At 49.0% G+C, this 25,225-nt stretch overlaps 1 protein-coding gene across 1 annotated transcript in view; it reads right to left on the reverse strand.

The window, feature by feature from the left end:
- Positions 1-25,225, reverse strand: part of RALGPS1 (Ral GEF with PH domain and SH3 binding motif 1) — a gene marked incomplete at its 3' end in the record, with an annotated part of 264,029 nt that overhangs the window by 180,005 nt on the left and 58,799 nt on the right. The window contains exon 5 of the mRNA XM_082842036.1: positions 4,727-4,810. Within this exon, the coding sequence (XP_082698162.1) occupies positions 4,727-4,810 (84 nt within the window). The remainder of the gene's footprint in view (positions 1-4,726; positions 4,811-25,225) is intronic.

Raw genomic sequence — 25,225 nt, forward strand, 5'->3', positions numbered from 1 at the left:
ACTCACCACCTCAAAGAGTGCCGCTGCCAAGGACCAAAGCGGGGCCTCCTTTGCGCCTCCCTGGCATCTCCCTCCAAATCCAATCAATCACCCAGTGCTATCATTTGGTCTCTTAATATTCTCTTGAGCCCGGCCACTCTACATCTCTGTCGTTCACCTAGATTAATGGGACAGACTCCAATCCAGTCTCCTGGCCTCCCTTCCTACTGCCCACACCTCTCCTCTGGTTTTCCCACCCTAGCACTGATTCCCCTGGATTGTAATCCCCTCCATCACGTCTGTCTCCCCCACCAGACTATGAGCTAATGATGGCAAGGGCTACATCCAGTTTACTGCTGACCCCCTGAACCTAGCACAGAGCCCAGTACCATGTGCATTTATTAAATAAATAAATGAATAAATGAATATAACCAGAAGTAATGAGCCTCAAATGAAAGAGGGTTTATACAACGAGGAAAGAATAATTGTCTGGAGGTAGCATTTGGAAGGGAAAATGCTAACACTGCCTCCCAGCCCTGTGATAAATGAAGTCTGGAAGAACAGGGGATTCTACTGGAGTCATGTTCAGAAAAATGGGGGGGCCCCTAAGTAAGGAAACTCACCAGCTATGTGGCTTTGGGCAAGTTACTTCACTTTCCAGAACCTCAGCTTCCTCATCCATAAAATGGGTTTAAAATATCGGCCTCAGTGGGTTTTGTGAAAACAGAATTAGATGACGCAGGTTAAATGCTTAGCACAGTATCTAACTCAGTAAGTTGAGCCTAAGTGCTCAATAACTGTTTTTTAAATAGTCTCGATTAAAGCCAAGAGGGATCAGGAATATTCGGTGACTAGGCTAATGATGCATGCATGGGGTATCAGCAGATTGATCAGGGGAGAAAGCTGAGAGCTGGATGGAAGAGTGCAAGAGGGAAGAGGGTCTGCGGGCGGTTCTGGCCATCCCTCAGCCTCTTCCTGTCCGAGCACCAACTTTCCCTGAGGAACTGCCAGTCCTCCCATCTCAGTCCCTGCGGCCTTGGCCCCCTACCCTACCTCCACGGGAAGGCCTGTTTCTGAGACCTGGCCAGCCAGAGCCTCCTGTTTCCTGGTCAGGGTGATGAGATCACGAAGCGCAGGATGGGGCTCAAGCCAGGGCCATCAACCCCAGAGTCTCTGTTCCAGGACATCAAATGGAGCTACTGAAGAAGAGGAAGGTCTTTTCTGCAGGGGTTGCCCTCACAATGAGCTGTTGGCAGCCATCTTGGAACCGCAGAGGAGGGGGCCGCCTGAGGGGAGCCAGCACAGAGAAACCACCTCCCTGAACGTCTCCAGGGACCTCCAGGTGGAGAGAGCAGCGCCATCCAAGCAATACGTGAAGTCTAGTCTCTCCCTGGACATTGTTACATAAGCCAGTAAGGTGAGTTTGAGCTGGGGTTTCAGTCATTAAGAACTATGTACGTGTATGTGTGTGTATATATATATATATATATATATATATATGTATATATATATATGGGTCCATGAGAAACGTTAAAGCAGTCCTCCAGGGCAAAGTGTTGGGAACCTTTGCCTGGTCCAATCTCTGCTAATACATAAGGGTCCTGAGACCTAGACTTGGACTTGCCTAAGGCCTCAGAACAGGTTAGCAGCAGAGCCTGGACTGGAACCAAGTCATCCGAATTCCCTCTCTGTCTCTTCCTAATTCTTCATCTTCAGGACACAATCTCAGCCCCACCGCCAGCACTTAGGCCCAAGGCTAACCTTCCTTTCAGCTTGTAGCTCCCACTACACTACCACCCTTTTTAAGGCTAATATTACTTGTTTACTATATGTCAAGTGCTGAGCTAAACCCTTTACATCCATGATTCTCATTTAATCTTCAAAAATCACTTGAAACGATTCTTCCTATTTTATAAATGAGGAAGGTCAGAGGCTGAAAGACAACCCAAGATCATACAGGCAACAAGTTGTAGAACTAAGGTGCAAACTCAGGCCTGTTTGATTCCATGCGACCACAGTTCCTCAGCCTGCTGTCCACAGACCTCTAAAGTGTTCATGTACAGACTTTGGGGGGCAGTGGGCAGGGGAGGCAGCAAACCCACTCAGATTAAATGGAAATGCATATATCTATGTATTTATCTGAGGGCAGGTTCATATGTGATATTGGCAGATTCTCAAAAGAACCCGTGATCGGAAAAAGACTGAGAACTTCTGGCTTTATGGTGAACTCCCTGGGGCCAAGACACAAGCCTGGCCCATAACAGACCCTTAGGGAACCTGGCCAAGCTCTTCCATCTCAGCCACTCTATAAACAAATCCCAAGGGACTCAGGTCCCATGGAGAAGCAGGCACGTCCTCAGAGGCCAACCAGAACACTTGGCTGCTGGATTTTTGGTTTGGCCACAGGGAGCCTCAGATTCCCTCGCAACCTCCTTCCAATCAACTAATCTTCCCTTTCTTCCCGAAAAAATGTTTGGATGCCTACTACATACAGACACGGCGCTAAGAGCTCTACCTATATCATTTCATTTCATTTTCGTAACAACTGTGCACAGTGAGTACTATTATCATTCTCATTCACAGATAAAGGAAACAGGCTCAGAAAGGTAAGGGACCTGCTCGCCTTTATCTGGAGTCTGATGAGCAGCTTTGCTGTCACACATGAAAGTCTGCCAGGAAGAGACGCCAATCAGTTCATCTCACGGAAAGCAGCCCCAGCGGCTGATGGACTGGCCACTGGCCAGTTTTCAAACCAGAGCTACCAGGGCTGTGTCCAGGAACTGCTCTCTAAGTGGCTCACAGGCCAGCAGGGAGACCATTTCTCAGAGCATTCTGTGAGAATGCAGCTTTACTTCTGGCTCATTTCACCCACTTGGTCTGAGCTGGACACAATACAATTGTTCACAGAACAAGCTGCACTGCCCTTTGCCAAGCTGACCTGGCCTCCACGTGCAAAGCAGATTACATCAGAGCCGCCAGTGGCCCTCCTCCGGGAGCTCTGTAGCTGATCAGAGGTGGGACTGAGCTGGCTCCCAGCCAAATAGTTTTGCTAAGGAAACTATGAATCCCCTGATACTGTGTACACATCTGGTTTTTTTTAAAGACTAAGCTCAGTTGAAAAGGAAAAGATTTCGAAAATAAAGAAGAAAAAAAAGAAGGCTTCAGTATTTCTCTTTTCAAAACAAAGGGTGTACAGTCCCTACCACAGATGTGGCTAGGCCTTCCTTAGTTCCTGTTGTATCTCAGAAAACAACAATAATGTGAACTCTGGCCTTGATCATCAGAACACAAGCTGGCGCCTCTCTGAGTCTCTCACTATGCTTGGAGCGGTAACCAGCCAGGGCTGCAGAAGCCTGGAGAGAGCTGAGTAACGGCAATGCGCAGGACCCGGCATTTCCCAGCGGGACGGCCCAGCTGGAGGGAAGGCCCAAAGGGAACCCAGGCCCAACACCCAGAGCCCCAGTCACGTACACTGTGCAACCTCGAGGCCACTGTCCTCATCTGAAACCAGAAAAGCAAGAAGAGGGCTTCCCTGGTGGCGCAGTGGTTGAGAGTCCGCCTGCCGATGCAGGGGACGCGGGTTTGTGCCCCGGTCCGGGAGGATCCCACATGCCGTGGAGCGGCTGGGCCCGTGAGCCATGGCCGCTGGGCCTGCGTGTCCGGGGCCTGTGCTCCACAACGGCAGAGGCCACAGCAGTGAGAGGCCTGCATACCGCAAAAAAAAAAAAAAAAAAGAAAAGCAAGAAGAAAGAGGAAAAGCTGTCAACAGCCCCATTTGGAGCTTTGGTTTGTTCAAAGGGGTCTTGCAGGGTACTTTCTACTGAAGATCATGTTCTGGCAGGTCTGTCTGAGCAGTCAGAAGCCTACCCCACTTACTTGGTCCAAGTCCCTGATATCATTCCTTTAGGTGGGGATGCAGCGCTTCCTACCTGGAGCAAAGGTTCTGATTGGACCAAGTCGGTTTGTAGTAGCATGCATGCGGCCAGTGACCAGGCCATCAGAAATTCAAAGAAATTCAATTCAAGAAGTGTTTCCTGAGTACCTCATTCATTCATTCTACATATATTTACTGAAGGTCTATTATAAGCCTGACATAGGGCAAGGTGGTGGGGGACACAGTGATGAACAAGATAGACATGGTTCCTGCCCTCGTGAAGCCCACAGATGGCCAAGGAAGATGGAGACTAAAGAGTTACACAGAATGAGGACAGATGGGGAAAGGACCACATGGAGAAGTACAGTGCACTGAGGAGACATATGACAGGGAGACCTTATACAGGCTGAGATTCATGGGAGGCTCCTAGAGAGAGTGACATTCCCACTGAGATCTGGTTGGGAGCCGAACAGGGAGGACAGCACGAATGGGGCCCTGATGAGACCAAGATGTGATGCAGCAGGAAAGAGGCGGGAGGCCAGGATGGCCGAAGCCCACAGAGTGGGGGGACAGACAAGAGATGAGGCTGGAGAGGTGGACAGAAGCCAGACCCACCACGCAGGACCTTGTAGGGCACATTAAGGTGCCCAAACCCTAGCTTAAGTGGAATTGGAAGCCACCGAAATTATTTAAACACAGAAAAGAGGTGTTCAATTCCCCCCGCTGTGTGAAAAAGCACAGATGAAGTGGGGGCTTAGGAAGAGGGGTTTGGACCTGGGCCCAGGTGCCTGAGACTGAAGCCTGGAGGGGCTCCCAGCCCATGGGGGACAACAGAGCGCTATCTGCACAGGCACATGCAAGCGGCATTCTTACCTGGTTAAACCTCCGGGTAAAGGCCACGACGTTGGGAGCGAGACTATGTTTCTCCTTCTTACTCCATCCACAGCTGGCTAGTTCCTGGGAAGCACAAAGTCAATTTCAACAGTGATTCCAATGGGGATGCAAATACAGCAGGGCATCTAACTGGAATGTGGACACAGAGATGGGGAAGGACTGAAGCACTGGCCATCTATGTCCTCCCAGGGTGGGAGAGATTCTCCTCCTCCTCTGGAGAAGAGGGCTGGGTCTCTAGGTGGAGGTGTATCCTGGGACCCCCAGAGGTGAGGGTGAGAAGCAGGATACTTTTCTCCATAACCCCGGCCACATCTCCCAGGACTGCTGTGCCAAACTATTCTCAACCCCGCCACTGCCACTCTGCCAGCTCCCCGGGACCAGAAGCCCTTTCTTAATGCAAATTGTCTGCGAGAGGGTATAATGCTATATTGAGCAGGATCATACCCCAGGGCTACCTTAAAATTAAAATCTGGCTGAAGATGCTCAGATTTCATTGACCAAGTGACACCCTCCATTCCTGGAACCAGGGGACGTCCTGGGCCAAGCCCACTGTGATCACAGAAGCTTCTGGAATGACCTCAGATTCTTTCCTGAAGTTGCCCCCCCCCCACCGCCATCTCTCATATAAACAAAAGGGGGCAGAAAGACAGGTTGCCTTAATATCTTCTTCAGGAGCGTAGTCTCTTCTTTTCTAGCAGATTTAGCATTATAATTTGAAGAGTCAAATGACCTAAATGTTACCTAACAGTGAGGCTGGTTCCTCTCCAAGGGAGGAAATGGGAGCAATCTAATGAGATTACCTGGGGGAAGTAGATAAAAGGATGAAGGAAAAGCCATTAACTAAATGCCCAGCTTTGCCAGCTTGTGCCTTGGCGACCCCTGGCAGAGAGAATGCAGGGAAGGAAAGTTCTCTACCCCTCAGTTACAAGGCTTCCTTCTAACTCATATCCAGCCTCTGTATTATTAATGACATTATTTTTTGCCCCACACCTGGAACTTTTATAAGGGCTTTAGTGAGGGTCGGCTGCCTACCAGCCGCAACAGACACAGATCAGGGGTCTACCAGGAAGTCAGGGGGTGCTGTGGGAATGGCCAAAGACAAACTGAGCAGTTAGGCCTGAAGTGCCGTGCCCTTCAAATGCATCTCAGGACCCAACTGAAGTCACCGGCACGCGCCTGTGGGAAGCCGGCTGCAGGCAATGGGCAGCTCCGGATTCAAGGTGAATGACCTGGACTTGAGAACGCTTGGGAACCAGCCAGAAGCTAAGAAACACAGCTCCTCTTCCTGGAGGCCTCACTTCTATAAATGGCACCATTGTCCTCCCAGTCACCCATATGAAAAAATACAGCAGACATCCTTGACCCTGCCAAGTCCTTCTCACCCTCACAATTTAGACCCCAAGTCATGGTAATGACAATGATATTAACTAATGCTACCATTTACCAAGAATCCCCCATTGTGTCGGTACCGGACAGGGAGCCTCACTTGTTATCTCATGTAATTCTCACCACATCCGTTTTAATACAGAAGAGGGCTGAGTCCTATAGTCATCACCTTGAATGAACGCTCTGGCTCCACTTCTTTTCACAAGTAGACGTGAATCTCTTTGAGCTGTAGAGTTTGCCTGTTTACCATGATTCTCCTCGATGTGTGTATCTGAGTTTCTTTTCTAGCGTATATTTGACCTACAAAGTCAGTTCCATTGACTCCTACTCCACCCCACCTTTAGAACATATGCAGTCGGCAAATGTATATTACTGCCCTTTCGAAAGGTAACTGTGAGGACAAGAGCCTCTCTGCCCTACGGATTCCAAAGCCAGCCCTGGAAATGTATGTGTTATAATCGGATATAAAAGAGAATTTCTAAAACTGATGTTCAAGGACTGGGACATGGTTGTTGCCCAGTTTCTGGCTGGTAGTTGCTGCTCCCTTTGTTTTTCCCTGAATTCTTTAATAAACAGCAGAAGTTATACACACATCCGTAAGTGTGGGGGGCAGGGACGGTACACGTGTGTAAGGGTTCATTTAATTCAGAGTTTGGGTCTATTTCCACACTGTAAGTAACTTAGGAAGGCATCCTCAAAGGGAGCAGTGTGGACCTTACAGACCGAGCCAGGTCAGAGCCCACCCTCCACACACTAGCTGCGTGATGTGTATCTTCTCAGAACCTCAATTTTCTCACCTTAAATGGGTCTGATAATATATTTACCCACGAAGCTCATTAGAACAGGTAAGATTAAAGCTCACACAGAGCACCTGGCATGTAACAATCACTTGATAAATGTTATTACCCACCCTCCTCTTTCCAGGGTCACGCTGCTGTCAGACACGGCCTTAAATCCAAACACTCCCTTCTTTCTTCCACACACACTCTTGTCGCTGTCTTGAATTATTAACAAAATCGATTATTATTTCTCTTTCATTCTGCTGATGTCATTCAGGCAAGAACCAAAGCAGGTACTTAATACATCTGCCCCAAATTTGTTTGATTTGAATATTTCTAAGACCCTGATTTAAAAACTGTATGTACAGTTCTTGGCGTTTGACAATTCCCTAAGGACCCTTTTGCACTGGAATACATGTCACATTTAAAATTAAAACTTTGGGACTTCCTTGGTGGTCCAGTAGTTAAGACTTCGCCTTCCAACACAGGGGGTGCGGGTCCCATCAATACAGCTAAGATCTCATGTGCCTCACGGCCAAAAGACCAAAACAGAAGCAACATTATAACAAATTCTATAAAGACTTTCCAAAAAATGGTCCACATCAAAAAAAAAAATCTTTAAAATGAAAACTTCAACAGAGTAAAACACTATGTTTGAGAGGTTCTTGATAAAATGGAAAGGGTCCTTTCCTTGCTCCGAATCCCAACCCTGTCACTCATTTCCTGGGTGACCGCTCTCTTGGCATCAGTTGCATCGCTGATGAAAACAGGGATGCTGAGACTAACTCCACAGAATTGTGGCGGAGACCAAGAGAGATAAAGCCTGACAAAGGAGGTGACATGCAGGGCACAGGCCTGGCTCACAGCAGATTCATTTGTTGAATGGACAGGGCATGAGCATTCCTCAGTGTTGAAATCTCCCAAATCCAGTGCAGAAAGATTTATCAAGATGTCAAAAGAAATAAGGCCATTCTAACTGCACTAAAACACGTCCCAAGCCCAGCCTCCTTGGCAGTATTCCTCTTCTGTGTTTGGCCTTATAGGAATATGAGATGCCATCTGTGTGAAGTGGGTTTGGAAAACGTGAAGTAATAGAACAACACTCCTCCAGCCACTATTACCTAAAAAAGGTCCATGTTACAGAACAGATTTGAGTGTAATTAAGTTAAAATTGACCAGAGGAGACGGGGCTGGTTCTATAAGGGAGACAAGGGGGCTGCGCTGAGGCTGGTAAGGCCTTGGTAGCCCTGCGTGCTGTAGAGCCAGCCCTGTGGCTGCCCTGGGGTGCGCTGGGGCCCTGATCTCGCCCAGGCTGTCCTTGGCTCTGAGCTGTCTGCTGAGGTCCACTGGATGTGAAAGGGCAGTAAGAGCCTGTACAGTCCTTGCCAGCTTCTTCTGGGACCTTTTCTCCATCATGTGGCTGTTCCCTGGGTTCATCGGGGAGAAACTTTCTGCCACTAAATAAACAAATTTACCTGCCTTCTCTCCCTTCCTCAGGCTTTAGTGGAAGAGAGGTCCTGTCCGCTCAGGACCCGCTCTCCTCCTGGCTCCCTCCCCCTCCCTGCTCAGAGGCCTTGCTCTGATGCCCTCTCTGGTCCCTGTATCTTCAACCTCTTCCTCTCCACTTTCTTTCCTGCTAGGATTTTTTTTTTTTGCGGTACGCGGGCCTCTCACTGTTGTGGCCTCTCCTGTTGCACAAGCCAGGCTCCGGACACGCAGGCTCAGCGGCCATGGCTCACGGGCCAAGCCGCTCCGCGGCATGTGGGATCTTCCCAGACCCGAGCACAAACCCGTGTCCCCTGCATCGGCAGGCGGACTCTCAACCACTGCGCCACCAGGGAAGCCCCCTTGCTAGGATATTAATGTGCAAAAGCCTCTCCCATTAATAATAATAATGGTGGTGACAACAATAACCACGATAGTAATAACAAAAGCCATCTTTTCTAGATCTCCCTGCCTCCTGAAAGGGTTGTCGGTTCTCCCTGTTTCAACCCGCTTCCCTGGCCACCTCCTTCTCTGGTGAGGCAACCTCTCTGCATATTTTCTGTTCTCTGTCCTTGCCCCTCAGCTCTGTGTTCTCTTGGTTGTCTTGACGCCTCTCGGGCCCCCCATTCGCAGTGTATTTTCCAGTTGCTTTGTTCTTTTCTGACACATGTCCCCCAAGCCCCACCAGGGTCGTCTTCCATATTCTCTACATCTGCATCCCTTCCTGGAAGATCACACACACCACCACGGCTTCCACCACATGCCCATGTCCAGCCCAAGTTTCTCTCCTGACTCTAGACCAGGATATTCAGCCACCTCCTGGCCACACCTCCCTTGGCCTCCCACAGGCACCTCAAAATCAGCACGCCCACAGCCAAAAGGGTGTCTGACCAGCTGCCTTAAGTAAAAACACCTAACGACATGAGATTCATTTAGACATTCAATCTGACAAAGGAGGGTGTTTATTACAAAGGCTGTCCATGGAAAAAATCCCTAACCAAGATAAAAACAACTCTGTCTTAATACCCCCATCTGCAAGCATTCCTAGGTGACAGCAAGAGTCAACACTGGTTTTGGCTCACCCTCGAAGCTTCTCTGGCCACCAGCTTTGTGCTTAGGGTTTTGGGAGTCAGATGCCCTGAGGTGGCCTGAGAAAGGCCTGACCCTGACTGTGCCTGGGGTCAATGAGGTAAGGCCCTGGAAGAGGAGACCTGGGGAGTGGGACAAGTCCTCCCTGAAGACCCCCACAGGATCTAAGCCACTGAGCCATAGGCAGCCACATGTGGCCCTTCCACGCATGTGTTTAATTCTAATTGGAATCTCCTCCAAATCACATTCCTAAAACATGCCCACATGGAAGATACACCACGTCAAGGGAAGGTCACTAAATCTGACCTCAGGGACCACACCACATTACCATCTTGCTCAATGGCAACCTTTTTTCCTTCCTTCCACCTCCAAGTTTCTCCCCATCCCTCCCATCCTACCCTCTGGAACAATCTTCTGAAGAACTGGTGGGGCAGTCACACACTAGTCAAAGGAGTTTTAAAAGCACCCCAGGGAGTGGGTGACCCACTGAGGCAGTGGGGGGAGACAGCGCCAGTTTGGGGGTTGGCAGTGGGGTCTGACTAAGGAGTAAGGCATTTCAGAGCTCTCATACCTCACAGCTGGGAATGCAAAATGGTCGCGCCATTTGGGAGAGCAGTTTCACAGTTTCTTTTAATGTTAAGCATACACTTCACGAAATGACCCAGCAATCTCACTAAAGCAAACATTCCATTTGTACACACAAAAAACTGTGTGCATGTTTATGGCAGTTCTCAATATGGAAATTCTCAATTTCCCCAAACTGGAAACCCAGGTTTCCATCAATTGGTGAAGGGACAAATTGTGATCCATCCATATAATCAAACACTACTCGGCAATAAAAAGGAATGAACTACTGACACAGGCATCAGCAAAGATAAATGTCAAAAGCTTTATGCTAAGTAAAAGGAACCAGACACAAAAATATTATAGGATTCCATTTTTATGACATTTGGAGATAGGTAAAAACTATAGGGACAGAAACCAGATCACTGGCTGCCAGGGGCACAGGGAAGTTCTGAGATGCTAGGCAAGTTCTCGCCCTGGATCGTGGTGGTTCCGTGAGAGAACAGTAGTCTTGCCTACCTTATCCACGGTTTCGCTTTCTGCAGTTTTAGTTACCTGCAGTCAACTGAGGTCCGAACATATTAAATGGAAAATTCCAGAAATAAACAATTCATACATTTTTAAATCATGCACCATTCTAAAGCATGATGAGATCTCATGCCCTACAGCTCTGTCCAGCTCAGAACGTGAACCATCCCTTTGTCCAGCATATCCTGCCTGTCAGTCAACAAGTGGCCAGCTGTTATTAGATTGATTGTGGTGGTGTCACAGTGCTTGTGTTCAAGCAACCCTTATACTTAATAATGGTCCCAAAGCACAAGAGGAGTGATGCTAGCAATTAGGATATGCCAAGGGACTTCCCTGGTGGTGCAGTGGTTGAGAGTCCGCCTGCCAATGCAGGGGACACAGGTTCGAGCCCTGGTCGGGGAAGATCCCACGTGCCGTGGAGCAACTAAGCCCGTGAGCCACAGCTACTGAGCCTGCACTCTAGAGCCCGCAAGCCACAACTACTGAGCCCATGTGCCACAACTACTGAAGCATGCACACCTAGAGCCCGTGCTCCGCAATAGGAGAAGCCACTACAGTGAGAAGCCCACGCTCCGCAGAGAAGAGCAGCCTCCGCTGGACGCAACTGAGAAAAGCCCGCACGCAGCAACGAAGACCCAATGCAGCCAAAAGTAAATAAATAAATAAATAATTTTTTAAAAGCGTGAATTTTACTGGATAAAATTAAACCTCAATAAGTGTGACTAAAAAAAAAAAAAAGGAAAGAAAACAGTCCGAGCATCGAGGACTGTGAAGGGAAGCGCAGCAATAACAGCCATGCAAAAGAACTAAAGAACAACTAGTTCACGTGGGACTAAGACAAAGAGGCCTGAAGGAGGGTCTCTGGGAAAAAATTAATGCAATTAAAAATGATAGGAATAGGGCTTCCCTGGTGGCGCAGTGGTTGAGAGTCCGTCTGCCGATGCAGGGGACGCGGGTTCGTGCCCCGGTCCGAGAAGATCCCACATGCCGCGGAGCAGCTGGGCCCGTGAGCCATGGCCGCTGAGCCTGCGCGTCCGGAGCCTGTGCTCCACAACGGCAGAGGCCACAGCAGTGAGAGGCCCACGTACCACAAAAAAAAAAAAAAAAAAAAAAATGATAGGAATAAAAACATAACAGCAAACTTGAAAAACTTTGAGGACATGATGAGGGCAAATGATGATAGAAAAAAAGCAATTATAATCTCCAGGAATAACAAAAATCAAGAAATTCCTGTTTGTATATGTTTTTTTTGTTTATTTGTTTGGCTGGGTTTTTTTTGCGGTACGCGGGCCTCTCACTGTTGTGGCCTCTCCCGTTGCGGAGCACAGGCTCCGGACGCGGACGCGCAGGCTCAGCGGCCATGGCTCACGGGCCCAGCTGCTCCGCGGCATGTGGGATCTTCCCAGACCGGGGCACGAACCCGTGTCCCCTGCATCGGCAGGCGGACTCTCAACCACTGCGCCACCAGGGAAGCCCTGTTTGTATATGTTTAAATGTTATATATGTATTTTAATAGTATACATACATTTAAAATAGTATATATTTTAAATGTTTAAATATATATTTTAATAGCTGTATACATTTAAATATTTTATTTTTTCCCCAACGTTAGGCAGTTGATGGATTAAAAGAAAAGGGAATCTGTGGGCCCTTGATGTGAGGCATATTCTCTCTTGAATGGCCCAGGGTCCTTAGAGAATGAAATACAACCCTGGCACACTACCTAGCTTGACACTGAATGACACTTACACATTTACATAGCCATAAAAATGAATGCTGTTTGTTGGTTTGCAACTTTTAGAGCCAACCTAAGGAAAACTGATGGACTTGGTGTAACTGCAAAATGTCAGAATGTTAATTAACTTGACAGTGTAAAAGTACCGCTGACTGAAGGTGGCAAGTGGAGAAGGGGAGGAAAAGCATGGGAAGTGAGCAGTCAAGAGACACTATATAAAGCTGATGAAATCGAGGTCTCAGCGCACCAAATAAAGTTCCAAAAATAACCAGTAGAAGAAAAATCCTCTGGGGAGGGGACTGGAGTAAGGGATCAAAGCCTTTCTTCATGAGCTCTTCTGTACTATTTGAATATCATGAAAAGATTACTTTGAAACAAATTTTAATAGGTGATATGTTATAATATTACACATTGTAAAGCTTCTAAAATTAAATTTTAACAGTTGAGTAAACACTCAAATATACAAAATTTTTATAAACTCATAACCTGCTTATAACCTGTCAGGGTCAACATCTATAATGCAAATGTGTCAACATAAATAGCAGATAGTTTTCAGGTGGCCACTAGGCACTTCTGTACCTTCTGATGGAGTAAGCATGTGAAATCATGACCATCTGAACCTTCAGGAAACAGGCCTGTCCCACAGGAAACGTCAGGGCTTTTACCCAAGTGAATCACAGAGGAGGGAGCAGCTAACCGGGGAGGCTGCCTTAGACCCTCACTGGGACAAAATTGGCTGTGATGAAAAATGGAAGGAAAAGAAAAGGGAAGGAGGAAAGGTAAAAGGAGGCAAGGATGGAAGAAAGAAAGGAAGGGAGAGGAAGAACGGAGGGATCAGGGAAGAGGGGAAAGAAGACCGGAGGGCGGGGGGCCCAGCTGAGCACCAGCCCCCATGCTGAAGGGGCTCCAGGACAGTCAGACGAGACCTCGAGGAGCTCAGTGTCTGGCCGGTGGGGGAGACAGACATGAACACAAATCACTGTAACTCAAGACAACAAAAAGCAACTGCACTTTCCTGCTTTATTTCTGAAGGTTGAAGACCTAAAAAGACATTTCCTAGATCCAAGCTTTCTGAGTGACTGTCAGTGGGCTGAGGCATCTTTAGCTCTTTCCTGGGAGAAGAAGGAGAAAGAGGGGAAAGGGTGAGAAGAAAGGATGAAGAAGGAAGAGGAAGAGAAAAGGAAGAGACAACAGTAATTGACAATTTATAAAACACATCTACATTCGACACCAGAGTTAAAGTATGTTTTATGAAATATAGCAATGGACCAAACAAACATGCTCTTGCTTTCTATGTTCTACAGGAGGGGAGAGAGATGAGAAATTTGTGATAAGTCAAATGATGATAAATCCTCTAAAAAAAATGTTAACCAGGATGAAGGACTGGAATATTGGAGCAGATGCCTCAGGACGCCTGGCTGATAAACCGACTGGAGTGGAGACCACGAACGAGGTTGGCAGCAGGCTCTGCAAGGATCCAGGGAGAGGGTTCCGGGCCGAAGGCAGTGCGAGTGTGAAGACCCTGGAAGCTCTGACAGCACAAGGTGGGCAATGAGGCTGGAGCTGCTTGAGCCTGGGGCGGGTGGGAGGAGACGGGGTAGGAAGGAAGGGGGTGGAGGCCTCGAGGGCAGGTAAGGACTAGAGTTTATTCTGAGTGGGATTGGAAGGCTACAGAGGAACTGAGCAGAAGCAGCTCCAAAAGCCTCATGCTGTGCGCTGGGTAGGTTTTATCGGACCCAACCCACCCCGTGCTCTTGTGCTGTGCTACATACAATCTAACCTGTACTATAACCTCATACACGGGCAACATAATTTTCTCACGTGAGAGCAATTCACTTTAGTAATTTGAAAGAAACACCTGCTAGGGGCTGTGTGTGGAGAAGGGAGGAGCCCGGCCCCGGGGGAAATGAACACGAGGGCCTCCATAAGGGCTCAGAAGCCCTGGTGAGACAAACCACAGAGGGGGAAAGAATCGCTGGGGACAAATGGGTGCCTTCTGCGGGGTCGGGGTGCGTGGGGGCCCCTGACCTAGTAGGAGGAGCTCCACTTTCTCAGCTTCCAGTCTGTTCATTTCTGTACAGCGGCTGGTTTACAGTCACTACTGTTTCATCAAGTCCTCAAACTACCGTCTGTTTAGCAAACATGCAGATTTAGGGTCATGAAGATGATGCAAACTTCCCCAAACATTCCTTTTCCAGCCCTAGTGTTGTGCAGCTCTGCACAATTAGAACCAGCTGTCCAGGCAGGGCAGCGGCCAAGTGCAACCCTGTGAACAACCTCCAGTCCACGTGACAGAGAAAGGGCCCTGTGAGCAAAACGGAGAGCGGCCCGCAGTGCAGCCCACCCGGATTCCCGGGCTGGTCACGAGGCCCACAGGGCCTCACGTTCATTTCCCACTCTCACCCCGGGGACTGCGCTCAATCCCCTTTCTCTGTATTCTTGGGATATTTTTTTCCCAAATAACATCATTCAGATGTTCTCTTTTTAAAAAGAATACATTTTTTTGTTTGTTTGTTTGATCAGAGACCTAGCACATGCTCAGTACAGAAAACCTAGACAATACAGAAAGCCCACAGAAGAGAATTTAAATCACCCACTAGCCTAACACCCAGAGAAAATAGAATTTACAATCCGGTCAATAATAATGACAATAACAACAACAGCGAACTTTACTGAGCACTTACTAAGTGTCAAGCACAATGTCAATCGTCTTATGTACATTCATCCTTTGCTCACTGAATTCTCACAGCAACCCTATCAGATAGATACTATAATTGCCCCCTTTTACAGATGAAGAAATGCAAGCTTAGAGAAGTTAAGCAATTTGCTCAAACCCACATACGTGGTCAATGTGAGAGCCAAGATTCCAACCTGGGTCTGTAGGTCTCAGGAGCCTGGCCCCTTGGCCTCAGAGCAGGTCCGTCTCCAGAACGGAGGCCCTTCCCCACTCCCAGGCACAAAGGTACGCAGAGGTACACACGCATACGCACACACACTCTCTCAATGGAACTCACACTGTAGCTGTGGCTTTGTCCTTACTATCTCGTCATTACAGACATTTTCTCACGTCTGCCCCACCCTCCTTTCACACTCCATACACACTTGACATCTAGAAACAATCCATCATATTCGTCTCCTTTTGTTTTTCCTCTGAGTTCTAGGAGAAAATTTTAGTCTGCCTTTTAATTCTCCTTTTGTTTTCTACAATATCTGGTTTACTGCTCACTGTTTCCACTGCAATTTAAATTTGGTAATCACGTTTTTTCAGCACAATTCAACCCTTCTTAATCTGGATCTTCGCAAACTGCATTCGTCTGTAACACTGCCGGGAACACAAAATGAAATTTCTGGAAGTAACGGGGAGAGGCAGGTTCTGACCTAGTCCTCGCACTGCCTACGATTTTTTGTCCAAACATAACTTTTCTGTGTCTGGTGAGTATGCTAAACACTGCATCGGAAACTTGAAAAGTTAACTCAAAATTTCCAGGGCCACGTGATTTTACCAGTGAGTCCTGTCAGACCTCATAATTAAGTGTTTAAGTAACACCTAATTCTTATCCTAAATAATTTATTCCAGAGCACAGAAAGCAATGGAGAGAAGCCCCAAACCCTAACACCTAACAAATACAGAACAAGTGGGAAAAAGAATCATCATACATGGCCCAGCAGGTTTGTCTAAAAAAATGTAAGAATAGGGCTTCCCTGGTGGCGCAGTGGTTGAGAGTCCGCCTGCCGATGCAGGGGACACGGGTTCGTGCCCCGGTCTAGGAAGATCCCACATGCCGCAGAGCGGCTAGGCCCGTGAGCCATGGCCGCTGGGCCTGCGCGCCCGGAGCCTGTGCTCCGCAGCGGGAGAGGCCACAACAGTGAGAGGCCCGCATACCGCAAAAAAAAAAAAAAAAAAAAAGTAAGAATAAGCTAATATTATGAAAACTATTAACATAATAACAGTACATCAATAAATCAAAGAAGAGGAAAGTGTTATGTTCCTCTCAGATACTGAAAAAAGTAATTAGCAAAATGCAACATTTGTTTGGGATTTTAAAAAGAACTTCTTAGAAGCTTAGTAATATCTATCTCAAACCAACAGCCATCATTATATAACAAGAGAAACACTAAAGGAATCTGAATTAAAGTTAGATACAACAGGTGGTGCATCCTTTCTCAACAAGGTTCCTTATCTGAACCATAGAACACAGAAAGTGACTTGAGAGTGACTGTCTTAATTCTCCTAAGACTGGGACGTTTGTACACACAATGGACCTTCAGGCATTAGGCTTAATCCTCTCATGGATCCCTGGTTGAGAAAGGCCTATAACCCAGTGCTGGGCAATAGAAATATAATGCAAGCCATATATTTTAAATTTTCTAGTATCCGCATTAAAAAAAGAAAAAAACAGGTGAAATTATTTTTAATAATTTATTTTATTCAATATACCCAAATATTATATTTTCAACCTGTAATCAATACAAAATATACAAAATTATCGATGAGACAACTTACATTCTTTTTGTACTATGTCTGAAATCTGGTCTGTTTTTCACACTTACAGAACACCTCAGTTTGGACCAGTCACATTTCAAGTGTCCAGTAGCTAGATGAGGCCGCCATCTTGGACAACACAGCTCTAACCAATGGACAATGACACTGAAATACAAAATACAATTACTGAAAAGGAGAGGTCAGGCAGGTGAACCAAAGATAGGTCGAGAGGCCCCATCAGCAGGGCCAGGGAGAGGTGGGGAGCCAAGGCAGCCAGCTGAGAACCAAAAAGGAAGGTTAGCCCAGGACAAGCAAGAAGACAGAACAGGTAAAGAACCTACTCATGACTGACCTTAAGTAATGGGTTCTGTATGTCCCTGTTACTGAAGGTCTGACCCCACCTCCACTCCCCTGCTTCCCCAAAGGGAGGTAGAGCTTGTCTCTAATGGATGAGGTAGATCCAGCTGCAGCTATATAGGAACTCAGGTTACAGACAGAATGAAATACGTTCAAAAAAGATGGAGAGGGACTTCCCTGGTAGCACAGTGGTTAAGAATCCTCCTGCCAATGCAGGGAGACAGGTTTGAGCCCCAGTCCAGCAAGATCCCACATGCCGCAGAGCAACTAAGCCTGTGTGCCACAACTATTGAGCCTGTGCTCCAGAGCCCACAAGCCACAACTACTGAGCCCGCGCGCCTAGAGCCTGTGCTCCGCAACAAGAGAAGCCACCGCAAAGAGAAGCCCGCACACTGCAATGAAGAGTAGGCCCCGCTCGCCACAGCTAGAGAAAGCCCGCGTGCAGTAACAAAGACCCAACGCAGCCAAAAATACATAAATAAAATGAATAAATTTAACAACAACAACAAAAAGATAAAGACATGTGCAGCCCACTTTGGCAATTTCATGTTTTCACAGGGTCTTCCTAAGTAAGGAGTCCTGGGTTCTACTCTCAGCTGTGCCCTGAACCCCCTCTGAGAGTTTGGGTCAGTCCTTCCCACTAGGGGGGCTCAGTGTCCTGTCTGTAAAATACAGTGGCCCTCGATGGTCCTTAAGATCCTCCCAGTTCTCCCATTCTATGAGCCTGCGGGAAGCAGAGGTCACAAGTGTAGCTTTATAGAAAAACGCTATTAAGTAAGCCCTATCCCTGGAGACTCCATGACTGAGCAGTTTTCTTTGCAAGTGTTTTGAGGGGGTGTAGAGAGGCTGAATCTCAGAGACATAGTCAAGAAGGAGGAGGGGGCTTCAGGGCACTGCGCCGGTCCTCAGGGATGGGGTGGACACGACAGTCCGGGGAGGCAGGAGACGGGAACCAGCTGGGGGGAGGCAGGCTGGGGGCAGACAGAGAGAACACAGCCCAGGTTACAGAAAGAGGGAAGGGAATGAAAGTGGAGGCAAGGGGAGGGAAGGAAGAAGGAAAGAAAAGGGGAAAAAAAGAGAGAAGAAAGGCGTTCGGGGTTAAATCCAGGTGGGATCAGGTAGCGGAGAGGCGCACCCAGGTGGAGCAGGACCGGGAGGGAGGGTGTGGAGGCCCCACGGGGGCAGCTCGCCGTCCAGGGCAGGAGAGAGAGCAGCGGCAGTACCCGGAGAGTGTCCCACAGGCTTTCCACGTCCCCAACAGAAGCATCCTCTGAAGGTCTGCATGTCAGGAGCAGACACAACTGTCTGGTCAGATGCCAAAGAGGCAGCACTGGCCACCTGACACCAGGGACACATCCAGGGAGGCCGAGACCCAAACTGTGTGGCCCCCAATCTCACCAGACAGGAAGAGAACACGGTGGGAGCACACTGAGATAACCGACCACCAGCCCCATGGCTCCTCCTCACTCTGTGAGGAGGGTACTTCTAGACAAGATCAGTCCTGTTCCCAGGCTGAGAATAATAATAATGATGATAATAAAACAATAACAACAGCAGCTCAGCTTACTTACTGTATGCCAGGCACTAGGCTAAATACTTTTCTTACATTAACGTCCCTTAATCTTTTAACAACGGCATTCACCAGGAAGCGCTATTATTGCCCCCCCCCCGCCGTTTACACACAAGTAAAACTGAGATCCAGAGAGGATAATTCACTTGCCCAAGGTCACACAGCAAATAAGTGACAAAACTGGGATTCAAACCCAGGTGTGTATGACTCTAAAACCTAAGCTCTTAACCACTGTGCTTTCAGCCTGGTCAAGCATTATTCCCATGATTTTTCACCAACATTTTGAATAACACTGATGGAGTATCTGCAAAGTGGATAGCACTATAGGGGTTACAAAGTGAACAAAATGTCAGGGAAGGAAGAGAACCACAAGGTATTGCATGTTTCCTACACTTTAGGTACTGTGCAATGTGCTTACATCTAGTTTATTTTGCTTAAGCTTCAAAGCCAGACCATGAAGTCGATTTTACTATTCTATTTTACAGATGGAAAAACTGAGACTCACAGAGACGAAGTCATTTATACAAGTTCATCTAGGCAGTAAATGGCAGAAACCAGAGCCTGAGCTTTTAATACAAAAAGGTCCCAGGGGGACACTGAGGTATGAGATAAGGTAACCAGACAGGGGGCCTGGGAGTGGACAGATTTCACTCAGAAAAGGCTGAACTGGGGTTGGGGTGGGGGGGGTCGGTAGGGGTGCGTTGTAGAAAACAATGAGCCTGGAGGCTGCACGGGGGCTCAAGGCTGCCCCGCCCTAAGGACATCCTCCCCCACCCCCACCGTACCCCAGCTCCCAGGCCTGACTTCATCTGGATCGAGGCAGAGTTGCAGGAGGGGCCACAGGGTAAGTCTTCATTCATCAAAATAGTTGTTTCATTCTACGTGTCACACTGAGTCTTCTCCCCAGCCCCTGGTAATTTTCTTTTTGATAACAAGCAACGTGAAGCCCCTGGACAGAGCAGGATTTCTGGAAACAAAGTGAAACCTCTGATAAACTCCAGCAATGGCTCCGCAGCAGGACCTATCACAGGGGTGACTCGGGTTTGACACTGGAACTGTCTGGTGGCAACCAGGGAAGGCCAGTGCACAAGCAGCCAGGAGGAACGGCTCTTTCAGAAAAGCTGTTTCCTCTCCTGAGAAGCTAAAACAAAAACCACCTTTCAAATGTTTGATCTATACAGGGATACTTGTTGAAATTAAAAGTGTGAGGAAGCCTTTCAGCCACCAGAGCCAACAGCCTCTGAGGTGTGACACCACCTTTTGTAGGAGAGGGAGTGAGGCCATGGCTCCGATCACCACCTCAGGCCCGGCCGCCCCTCAACTCTGTCTCCAGCCCCATCTCATCAGTAACGCCAGCTAGTCTCCCCGAGCACCTCCCCGTGCCAGGCTCTGTGCAAGGCTTGGGGGATCGAGCAGTGAGCGTGGCACTTGCCTTCCAGTGGAGAAGACAGGCGTTAATTAAGAACGTGTTGCTAAGTGCCTAAGGACAACTTCCAAGGAGTAATGGAGGGCTGGCACAGCTGAGGAGCAGGGGACTGGGAGCGAGCCAGGTCACGGGGACCGGAGCGGCACAGAGGGCAGGCACGGCAGGCAGAGAACAGCCGGCGCGCAGGCCTGGGGGTAGATCCGAGGGCCTGTGAGGAAGCCAGAGCAGGGGGAGCAGAGAGTGGGTGGGGAGGGCTGGACAGGAAGGAATAAACCAGGTCTCACGTGGCCTCCAGGCTCGGGACAGATCCTATGGGCACCGGGGAAACCAGTGGAAATCTTGAAGAAGCTCAGTGACGTGGACAGAGATTTAAGAAGTACAGGGTGGGCGACAGAGCAGGACGGGGCAGAAGTGAGTATGGAGATGAGCATGTAAGATGAGGAGGCGTCCAGAGGGCAGCCTGACCTTGGAGGTGATCCTGGGGACAGAGAGAGGGGGAAGGAGGGGAGACGGGGCAGGGACTGACTAGGGGCAGAGAACATGGGAGAGAGGAGTCGCCAATGAAAGACACCATGTTCCTGGCCTGACCGGGCGGACAGGGGTGCCATCCCAGGGGTGGGGACCACAGCAGGATTCTGGGGAAAGAATCATGGTTTTGGTCTGGGGCATGCTGTGGCCGTAGGGCCTGTGCGAACTTTGGCTGCTGCTTGTTCTGCTTCTTGAAGGAAGCACAGCTCTGCCTATAGAACCAAGTCCCAAGAGCCCCGGGCATGGCATTCAAGTCCTCCACAATGGGACTACCCTATTCTCTGATCTAATTTTGTACAGCACCCTTCCCCTCTCCTTTGCTCTGAGCAAACTAATCTGCTCACTGGTCCCTGTACATGGCCACGTCCTTCCCAACTGCCTTACCAGGTTCAAGCTGTTCCCTCAACCTGGAATGCCCTTTCTTCTGATCTTGTGGCCAAATCACGCGGATCTCTCCAGGCCATGAACAAACAGGACCCCCTCCAGGACGCTCTGTCCACTACCCCGGCTACGAGTATAGGCCCCACTCCCGGACAGTGCTCAGTCTGTCCCCTTCAGTGTGGCCCTTGCCATTATTTACATATATTTCTTACTTTCCCCATTAGACCAGGGATTCTGCATTCGCCCTCGAGTCCCCTGAAAACCAGGCAGGGAGCCTCACACGTGATACATTCAGGTCAATATGTGCCGAATGACTGAACGGTAAGCATGGAACCCGCCGTCCCCAGCAGGCCCAGGAATGCCTAGCCAAGCCACAAGAAGACTGCTTAGAAGAACGGCTCCTCTAACTACATTCAAATCCACAGCTCCGGGCTTCTCTGGTGGCGCAGTGGTTGAGAGTCCGCCTGCCGATGCAGGGGACACGGGTTCATGCCCCGGTCCGGGAGGATCCCACATGCCGCGGAGCGGCTGGGCCCGTGAGCCATGGCCGCTGAGCCTGCGCGTCCGGAGCCTGTGCTCCGCAACGGGAGAGGCCACAACAGTGAGTGGCCCGCGTACTGCAAAAAAAAAAAAAATTCCACAGCTCCACTCGGAGACCACACACTGGCCCCCTTGCACATCAGCCTTCCTCCAGATGCCACTCAGACTCCAAGGGCTGACTATACCTTGACTTCAGCAAATATGCAGCCAGCAGCCAAGACGGCTCAGCGCTGCTCTGACCGCCTCCACACCAGAGGGCAGAGGCTCAGAGCCTCCCACAGCCTCACAATCACCTCAAGGGGTCATCTGGGGTCTGAAATGGACCCTGGGGGTGTAGGCAGGTAGGCAGGGGCTGGCCACAACCTGAGCCCTGAGTGCCCCAGGTCCAAGAGGAGGGAAAAGTGGCCGAGGAGTGGGGCTGTGCTCTGTGGAATGGGACAGGGCTGGGGAGAGACGTGCAAATTCTGCCGCGCACAGAGGTGTCTGGGCATAACATTTTGAGAGGCTTGCCCTCTCCAAAAAGTTTATCCACAATGCAGAAGAGGAAAAAGGGAAAAAAACAAGAGATCACAACTTATTTTATGAGTAGTTTTCATCCAAGAATCTCATATTTTCCACTGAAGGAAAAGCCAATCTACATCTAAAGAGTCAAATTTTCAAGACCTACGCTCAAGAGAAGGGAACAATCTCCAGCCATAAATTAAAAGTTTGCTTTAAACTTTCATTTCCCAAGAGAGTCAGAACTTCAGAGCCCTCCACGCCCTGCAGTTGGGCCCTGACTGTCCACCCGTCTAGTCAGAAGGCAAACAACCCAGGCCATTTGTAATGACAAGCAAACACTAATGAATTTCGGAGCATGTCTGGTGCCTGCATTTATAGATCATAAAATCATCTGGCTTCTTCTCACCCATGCTGACATGCCAATGAGGCAACCCCAAATATTTATAGGCAGGAAGGGGTTGCCAGGACCACTCTGTGAGAGGGGGGCCAGGGGTAGAGGGGACTGTCTGTAATCTCCCCATTACATATAAACCCATTTTTATGCTCTGACATTCAGCCTCAATCTTGGCATGCAAAATCCTATTAAACAGTATTTATTTTTTTTTTAAACATCAACCTAACTGTCTCAATTGCATACAGGTACAAACCTAGTCAGAAGTTACCAAAGTGGCTTTTTAAATATCAGCCGGTTATAAGAAAAGGATTTAAAATGCAGTTAGATTTTTCCAGTTAGATATATAATTTGTCTAATACACACGGACTGAATTCTAAGTGTCTGGAGGAAAAGTACTTCTGTAAAAAATAGGCTGTCGGTCCGGGGACACCACACATGTCCCCAGCTCCCAGGGCAGACCCCTCATTGCCCAGCCAAGGCAGAGCCCCTGTCTTGGCCACACTGCCATGACCACCCAGGGAGAAGGGATGGTGGTGGCTCTGGGACTCCTTCCACCCCAGAGGACTCCTTCCACGACCCAGATGGCCCAGACTGGCCCCTGGCTGTCTGGGTCCTCCAGAGGCTGACTTTCATCCCCCAAAGAGGCACACACACAAACCACAGGAAGAGTTACTAACATGCAGAATGAGCTCCTGCATAAGGAGATCTTTCTTAACCCCAAATAGCTACACAGCGTTCCCTTCTTAATGGCCAAGTGTCCCACATCTGACCTAAGCCGTGTGCAAATAAAGGCTGTCTGAACATGGACCATTTGGGGGCATCAATGTGCAGAAGCCATAGCTCATTTAACCGGCTCCTCCCAGGCACGAGCCCCTCACCCCACTCTCAGGCTCCACTCAGAAGCCCACACAGTACAAACACGAAGGGTGCTGACTGGAGCAGATAGGGTCTCAGAGCCAGAAGGTCCCCAAGAGGCAGATGATGTATTGGGACAAGGGGACATTGAAGGACACTGGTTCCCCATTACTCGCACGCTGGGGTGTCTGCCCAGCTCTTGACCATTCCTACTTCTCTGGGAACTGCACCTTGCCCTTGACCCCATCACAGGGGTAGTCACCTTGGATGACAATGAACTTGACCCCCACCACGCCATCAGTAATTCCTTGTTTATGAATTTGGACTATAGGTGCAGGGAGAGAGAACGGAGTCAGCCTCCAGGGCTTAGGGCAGTCATCTTGTGCCTCCCTTGCCTACCAGGGAGTCAGAGGGAGCCGGCAGAAGCCCCGAGAAAGGGAGCTGAGGAAGGATGGAGGACAGAGAGGAAAGACTAGTCTGGCCAGGTTTCTGAGCCCAGATTCCAGCCTCTCTCCACTTCTGGGTTCCATGAGACACCCCGAGGCTTACAGCAAATTCCCCTTTTTATTGGCAAATTCCCCTTTGTCAAGCTGGCTTGAGCTGTTTTCTGTTACTTGAAACTAAAAACATCACCTGGTCTCCCACTGTTCTGTTCTCACAGCCCAGCAGCCTGGGTGGCCTCAATGAAGGAAAGGGTGAGGAAGGGGAGGGACAGCCTGACGGAGGGCAAGGCTTAGAAAGCCCCTTTCTCAGGGAAACCAATCAAACAGGAATCCAGGGACCTCCTTGGAAGAGTCAGGAGCCAGGAACCAGAGATCCGGGACCTGGTTTCCAGTTTCCAACTCCGAGGGAGTTTGGACTCTGTTGACATTCCCAATGTGCAGCTTTGCTTCCCTGCTTCCCTGCTTCCCTGCAGAGGGGTTATGTAGCTAAAGGTCAATGAAGTCAGGGCTGTGAGCTAATCCTTCAAAAGTGGGAAGGGTGGAGATTAGGAGAGCATCTCATCGCACAGGCATCCTGGGGACATATGCCCCAGAGTATGGAGTTTTTCAGGAAGGGAAAGCTAGCCTGGGCTCAGAGGTTCAGGGACGCAGAGAAGCAAATCGAATTTCCCAAGGCTGCACAGCAGCAAGTGCGAGGCCAGTTCAACCTAGGTGGGCCACTGAACCCATGGTCTCAGCTCCACCCCTTCAGTAGATTTCACCTGCCAACTCTTCTTTCCTGGGGCCTAGAGCAAAGCAGCATTTGTGACCATCAATAAAAATAATAGTGACCTCTTCTCCCCATCCCCCCCAAAGGGACTATTTACAGTCACGGTCCTCAACGAAGGGTGGTCCTGTTAGATGGAGGTGCTCTGTCCGGCTGAGTACCTTAAAGGATCTAAGGCCGCATGCTGGGCTGCAGAAGCTGGGGATTGGATCTGTTCTGTACAAAGAAGGGAGATGGATGGTCCTGAGAGGGGAACAAAGAGCTGGGAAGAGGCTGGGATCAGCTAAAGGACCCACAGCGAGGGTGCAGCCGTTGGTATTTTAGAAACAGTGATGCCTACAGCGCCTGTTAAAGCTGTTAATGTGGGTCCCAAGGTTCCCTTTCCAAGAAGTCTCCATGGCTCCCTCGCACTTTAAGTGGCAGATTCTTTGGGAGGAAGCCGCAGAGTTGTTGCTCCATCACTGTGGTTTGGTGCAGAAATGATGTACGTGCTAGGAATAAGCCTCCAGGGACCTGCACGGATCTGGAGAAAGATCTGGCCTTCCTAAATCCACAGGATTGGCATTCAAGACTCAAGACCAGTTTGCATCCATCTCAGAGAGACATCTGGGTTGTAACAACAACAATTTAAGGAAGAAGAAAAAGAGGAAGACGAGGAACAGCAGCAG

Source organism: Leucopleurus acutus, assembly GCF_964270905.1.
Source record: "Leucopleurus acutus genome assembly, chromosome: 7".
In the NCBI taxonomy this organism is placed as follows: domain Eukaryota; kingdom Metazoa; phylum Chordata; class Mammalia; order Artiodactyla; family Delphinidae; genus Leucopleurus; species Leucopleurus acutus.